Raw genomic sequence first — 6,741 nt, 5'->3', positions numbered from 1 at the left:
AACGCAACGAACCACATCAAAACTAAATCAGCCGAGCCTATCGTGAAAATATCTGATAAACAGATTTGTATGTAAAGTGGTTTTAAACCTACAAAAGGTTTTTAAAATTAAAAGATTTTATGAAAATTAATTGAAAGTTAAACTTAATGACCACTTCTTTATTTGTGAAGATTTAGTCAAATTGTAATAACTATATAAAAAAATAAATTGAAAGATTTAGTTCATTGAAAAATTTCTGAAAAAAATACTTGAATATACAAAATATAGATTCCATAAAAATTAAAGAAAAAATTCATCACGATTTAAAACGCTTTTGCTAATTTTCCCCAAAAAAATGAATAATAATAATTTTCTAAATCATAAAATAAAAGGCAAAAAAACGTTATTTCAAATAATAAGAGTATCCCAATTCCATAGGGAATATAACAAACATATATTATGAGAAATTAAAGATAAATTTGGTGAATATTTAGCGAAGGCTTTTCCTTTATAAAGAGGAGGAAGCATTAAAGAAAGTGCTTAATTATTAGCTTTTTGGAGATCATAAAAAAGCATCCACAGATGAAGATCTCTAATTCCATCCTTATTTTATTTTCATTTCTTTTGTTAATATCATCTGCCATTGCTGCAAAAAAGGTAAACAAAACACAAAGTCTTATGTTGTTTCACTTTCATCCTACAAAAAGCTGAAAAGTGATTCTTAAACAAGTCTTAAGTTTTTTTTATCATTCATGCATTATCTAATATCTATACCCATTTTGACCTTTTTTTTAAAAAAAAAAATTGATTTGGTTTTGTCATAAGAGGTGTGGTTTTAAGCAGATTATTAAACAAACCCTAAAACTGATTTCTTATTGTTTTTTTAATAGTGATTTGTTTTGGTTATATGAGGTGTTTTTGGGTTTTTTTTTTCAACAAAACCCTAAAAATTTATTGTTTTCTTCTCTATTATTTGTTTTTTTTTTCTTTTCCTACTCCTTGATTGATTCAGTTGTATATTTCTATATGTTTCTAAGCATGTATTAAACAAACCCTAAAACTAATTGTTTTTTTTTTTTATTGATTAGGTTTGGTTATTGGGTTCTGATTTTTTTAAAAAAAAATTTACAAAACCCTAAAAATTTGTTGTTTCCTTTTTCTATTTGTTTTTTTTAACTCCTTGATTGTTTTTTTAAAAAAATCATAAAACTAATTGGTGTTTTTTTTTTTTTTTTGTTTATGGGATTTCAGTCTTATGTTGTGTTATTGGGATCTCATTCACATGGGATAGAAATTACAGAGGAAGATCTTGAAAGGGTGGTTCATTCCCATCATAAATTGCTTGGATCCTTCTTGGGAAGGTTTGAAAATTTTATCTAGTTTCCTATATTTCATTTAATTGTTTTTTTTTTTCAAATATTGTTATAAATATAAATTTTAAAATTGAAAATTATTTCAGTGAAGAGAAGGCAAAAGATGCCATATTTTACTCCTATAAGAAGCATATAAACGGTTTTGCAGCAACTCTTGATGAGGAAGAGGCAACCAAACTTGCAGGTAAAAACCAAACCATATATACTTTTCTTTTAAATTGTATTTTCATATTTTTTTGGCATGACGAATATTGAGTAATTAAAATAGAATTATAATAATAAAAAGAATTAATTGGGAAATTATAAAAATGGCACAGAACACCCAGAAGTAGCAGCCATATTGGCAAATAGAGCAAAAGCATTACACACAACACATTCATGGGAGTTTATGCATTTGGAGAAGAATGGTGTAATTCCCTCTTCCTCTCCTTGGCGTATAGCTAAATCTGGAAAAGATGTCATTATTGCAAATCTTGACACTGGTAAGTTTTTTCTGTTTTCTTTTCTTTTCTTTATTGGGTAAATTAACATAAATTGAACAAATATAAATATGAAATTCGATGGAATTAAAATTTTGTTTGAAAAACCCAATGCGATCAACCCCAACTTATAGTATTTGTATTTTTTTTTGCTATTACATTTTTTCTATTTGTAAAAATTTCCCTTTAAAATATATATTTTTGTTACTTATAATATAATTACTTATAATTTTAGTTTTCTTTAATTTCATTACATTTTTAATAATTTATTCTCAATCTTATGAAAAGAAAATTTTCAATTACATAAATTGAAATTGAATGAATTGTCTTAATTCAATATATAAAAATAATTAAATTAGAATATTTACATTTCACTTCTTTTACTTCTTTTTACTTTTTTTTAGAACGAATAACCTAAACCAACCCAACTCCAATACCTTCATGGTTTGGTAGGATTAGGTTTATTTTTTAATAAGAATTATTTTGTTAAAAAATTTACAACTCGAACAATTAAATTATGTCTAAAATATTCTTCAATCCAATACACGAACACTCCTAAAGTTTAGGGTTGAAATGAATGTTATTATTTTGTTTTATTTCTATTTGAAAAAGGTGTATGGCCGGAGTCCAAGAGTTTTGGAGAACATGGCATAGTTGGACCTGTCCCATCAAAGTGGAAGGGAGGCTGCATGGATGAAACCCCTGATCGAGTGCCATGCAACAGGTTTGATTATCAGTTTGATTTTTTTAATATTGAGATTAAGGTTGTTTAGTTAATTTAACAATGATTTAAAAATAAAATGCAGGAAATTAATCGGAGCAAAGTACTTCAACAAGGGCTTTATTGCATACTTAAAATCTGAAAATTCCACAGAATTCTCATCAGTCATTAACTCCACCCGTGACTACGAAGGTCATGGCTCCCACACCTTGTCCACGGCCGGGGGCAGCTATGTGTCCGGCGCCAGTGTGTTCGGTTCAGGCGCTGGAACTGCCAAAGGGGGCTCTCCCAAGGCCCGTGTTGCCGCTTATAAGGTCTGCTGGCCACTCGAGGGTGGAGGTTGTTTCGATTCCGATATTGTCGAGGCATTCGACCATGCCATTCACGACGGTGTTGATGTTCTTTCTCTCTCCCTTGGTAGTGATCCAGCCGAATACTCTGAAGATTCCATTGCCATCGCAGCCTTCCATGCAGTGAAGAAAGGAATCCCCGTCGTATGCTCGGCCGGCAACTCCGGCCCCGATGCTCTGACTGCTTCTAATACTGCACCTTGGATTTTGACGGTTGGTGCCAGTACTTTGGACCGTGAGTTTCAGGCTCCTGTTGAGCTCCAAAATGGCCATCGTTACATGGTTTGTCTCTCTCTCTCTCTCTCTAATTACCAGCTTTATCTTTATATTTTGCAAATTAATCTAACATAACACGCATTTTTTCCCTTTTGGGATGCTTGTAGCTTTAAAGATTTCAAATAAATTTGTATTATTGATTGAATGATCACGACTTGTGGGATTTTAAATACAGAATTTAAAGTTAAATTAGTAAATTTTATTTATCTACAAATAAATGAGAAGTAAAAGCTTATATATTGTACCAATAAACATTTTATATGTTCTTGTTCTTTTTCGGTTATCACTCAATACATTCATTCCAAATTTTCCTTGTTACACATAAAATAAAAATTGAAAAATCAATGAAAGTCATTTCAAAGTAAAAAATATTTATGCCCATTTTTGTGCGGTTTTTTTAATAATAATTTTTTTATATTGATTGAAAGGAATGTATGGAGAGGTAATACCTAAGTATTACTATTTAAAATCACTGAAACTTCATCATTAGTCTCTTTTCCAGAGTTTCCAAAGACTAAATTTGTAATCGAACTAAAAATATCTCATTTAAGCTTAGTATCAAACATAGAATGAATTTGACCTAGGTATTAGGCATGCATGAAATTTTTGGTACTAGAATTTTTTTTTGTTTTTTTTTTTTTTGGAAGAAATGAATGTGTGTGGGTTATATTTTCAAAGTAAATAAAAGAGTAGTATTTAACATTATTTGTTGGTACTGATTAGGGTTCGAGTCTTTCAAAAGCATTACAAGGAAATAAGTTGTACCCATTGATAACCGGAGCTCAGGCAAAAGCGAAGAACGCCGCCATGGACGACGCCATGCTTTGCAAGCCGGAAACATTGGATCATTCAAAAGTGAAAGGGAAAATATTGGCTTGCTTGAGAGGAGACAATGCAAGAGTGGATAAAGGAGAACAAGCTGCCCTTGCCGGTGCTGTCGGAATGATTCTATGCAACGATGAACTCAGTGGGTTCGAAACCATCGCCGATCCCCATGTTCTTCCAGCTTCCCATATTAATTACAATGACGGTCAAGCTGTTCTCTCCTACATCAATTCCACCAAGTAAATCAAATTTTACACTCTTTCTATTTTTTTCTTTTATTTTTGAAAATTTGGTAATTGATTAATTAATTAATGGTGAGAATTTTTGTTTTTTTTTTGGTAGAAATCCAATGGGGTATTTAATCCCACCGTCGGCTAAAGTTAACACCAAACCTGCTCCTACCATGGCGGCCTTCTCATCTCGAGGACCCAATGTTATTTCCCCTGAGATTATCAAGGTTTTCTTTTTCTCTTCCTTTATTTTTAAATTTTCTCTTAAACATATATTTTATACTTTTATCTAAATATCATAAATAAAAAAAAATCTAAAATATTATATTAATATTGATATTATTCTAACTTTTTTGGATCAAATTTTGCAGCCGGATGTGACGGCACCAGGCGTGAATGTTATCGCAGCATTCTCAGAAGCCGTAAGCCCAACAGGTGAGGCATTCGACAACAGAACAGTTCCATTCATAACAATGTCGGGCACCTCCATGTCTTGCCCCCACGTCTCCGGTCTAGTCGGCCTCCTTAGAACTCTCCACCCCCACTGGAGCCCCTCTGCCATCAAATCCGCCATCATGACCTCTGCGAGAATTCGCGACAACACAATGAAACCCATGCTCGATGGCGGCTCCCCTGACCTTGCCCCTGCCACCCCCTTTGCTTATGGCTCTGGCCACATCCGCCCCACCGGAGCCATTGACCCTGGCCTCGTCTATGACCTTTCCCCCAACGATTACCTAGAATTCCTCTGTGCCAGTGGCTACGACGACAAAACCATTCGAGCCTTCTCTGATGGCCCTTTCAAGTGTCCACCCAATGCTTCTATTTTGAACTTCAATTATCCTTCCATTGGGGTTCAGAATTTGAATGGCAATGTCACCGTCACTAGAAAACTGAAGAACGTTAGCACTCCAGGGGTTTACAGAGCCAGAATTATGAACCCAGATGGAGTTAAGGTTTCGGTGAAGCCCAAAGTTTTGAAGTTTGAGAGAGTTGCAGAGGAGAAAAGCTTTGAATTGACGATGACTGGAAATGTGCCAGAAGATCAGGTTGTGGACGGCGTGCTGATTTGGACTGATGGCAAGCACTTTGTTAGGAGTCCCATTGTCATTTCTTCTGTCTTGTTTTGAATCACCCATTTTTAGGATTATATATTTTTAGATTTCAAGGTTTTCATTTTCCATTTAGCCATACCACCTTTTAGTGTCAAATAATAAACAGTTTCTAGGAATTTATTCTTTATATTCTAAACGTTTTCTCCCTTTTAGTTTAACCAATTATTGAAATAAACATTTTTTTTTTAATTTTTTTTCTCTAATCTTACTATATTGAAGGATGGCTTTAAGGGGAAAATCATCTTTAGGCTACGTTCCCCCAACAAACCAAAAATTTACGACATTATCCTTTGTTTTAAAGCTAAACCTAAATTGTTCTTGTTAATTTGTTTTAAAATATTAGTTTTAGAAAAGCACCCACATGTTGTTGGGTTATTCAATCTTCACTAGGCTCAAATACTCAAGATAACACAGGAATGATGAAGAAAAGACTGAGAAAATTTTTATTAAATTCTCGATGCTGGATATTTGATGCTCGATTTGTTTCTACTAAATGCTTGATGCGAATTTCCTTCTTTGTTTGATGTATTAAATCCTCGATGGAACTCAAATATTGAATGATACTCGATCTTACTCGATGAGTCTTGATCTTTACTCGATGCAACTCGAAGGCAGAAAATGAACAACTCGAAGCAACTCATAGTGAAGATTGATGCATGATTTGACTTGATACATGCGGAAAGATTGTAGTCGAATGACCCGACTCCCTAGGACTCGAGCTAGGTCGTTACTATACACATGCATGTATGGAATTTAAAATGACGCATTTTCGTATCGAGATAAATACTAAATAAATAAAGTCAAATAAAAGGTTTTCATTAAAACTAAATAAAAGTCAAATAACAGGGTACCCATAAATCATAAATGGAAATTTAATGAGTCTAGAAATCAGTTTCAAACATGAAGACTGAAAGTGGAAAAACATGAGAGAAATCTAAACATCATGTGCGGAAGCATAAAACTAGTCCCAGTGGCTATTTGCCCATGCGTCCCTACTCTTACCTAAACAGGCTAGGCATCTATGTCCTCGGAACATATAAACTTCTCTAGTCCTCCCAGGACACATACATACATGAAAAACTTACTTCTAATAAGTCCCGTAGGACCCACATCCTCTAGTAAAAATCCCGAAGGAAACACAATCTCTTACGTACGTATGGTTATGCATACATCTCTTTCGTATACACATAACCCACTTAATGTGTACCTCTTTCGTACACATGGTTACATGGTTACGTATACACCTCTTTTGTATACACATAACCCACTTAATGTATACCTCTTTCGTATACATGGTTACGTATACACCTCTTTCGTACACCTGGTTACGTATACACCTCTTTCGTATGCACATAACCCACTGAATGTGTACCTCTTTCGTACACTTGGTTAT

General features: G+C 33.5%; 1 protein-coding gene across 1 annotated transcript; it reads left to right on the top strand.

Moving 5' to 3' along the window:
* Positions 1 to 561: 561 nt before the first annotated feature.
* Positions 562 to 5,363, top strand: LOC120083797 (subtilisin-like protease SBT5.4). Its single transcript, XM_039039674.1, has 9 exons — positions 562 to 636; positions 1,231 to 1,340; positions 1,439 to 1,536; positions 1,670 to 1,834; positions 2,444 to 2,555; positions 2,638 to 3,184; positions 3,902 to 4,242; positions 4,346 to 4,460; positions 4,605 to 5,363. Exons 1-9 carry the CDS (start codon positions 562 to 564, stop codon positions 5,361 to 5,363), a joined length of 2,322 nt encoding a protein of 773 aa, XP_038895602.1.
* Positions 5,364 to 6,741: the final 1,378 nt, after the last annotated feature.

Source organism: Benincasa hispida, chromosome 8, assembly GCF_027475165.1.
Source record: "Benincasa hispida cultivar pf3 chromosome 8, pf3_genome.v1.1, whole genome shotgun sequence".
Classification (NCBI taxonomy): domain Eukaryota; kingdom Viridiplantae; phylum Streptophyta; class Magnoliopsida; order Cucurbitales; family Cucurbitaceae; genus Benincasa; species Benincasa hispida.
Note: the sequence above shows the minus strand (reverse complement) of the source record. Positions and strands in the feature narration are given on the sequence as shown.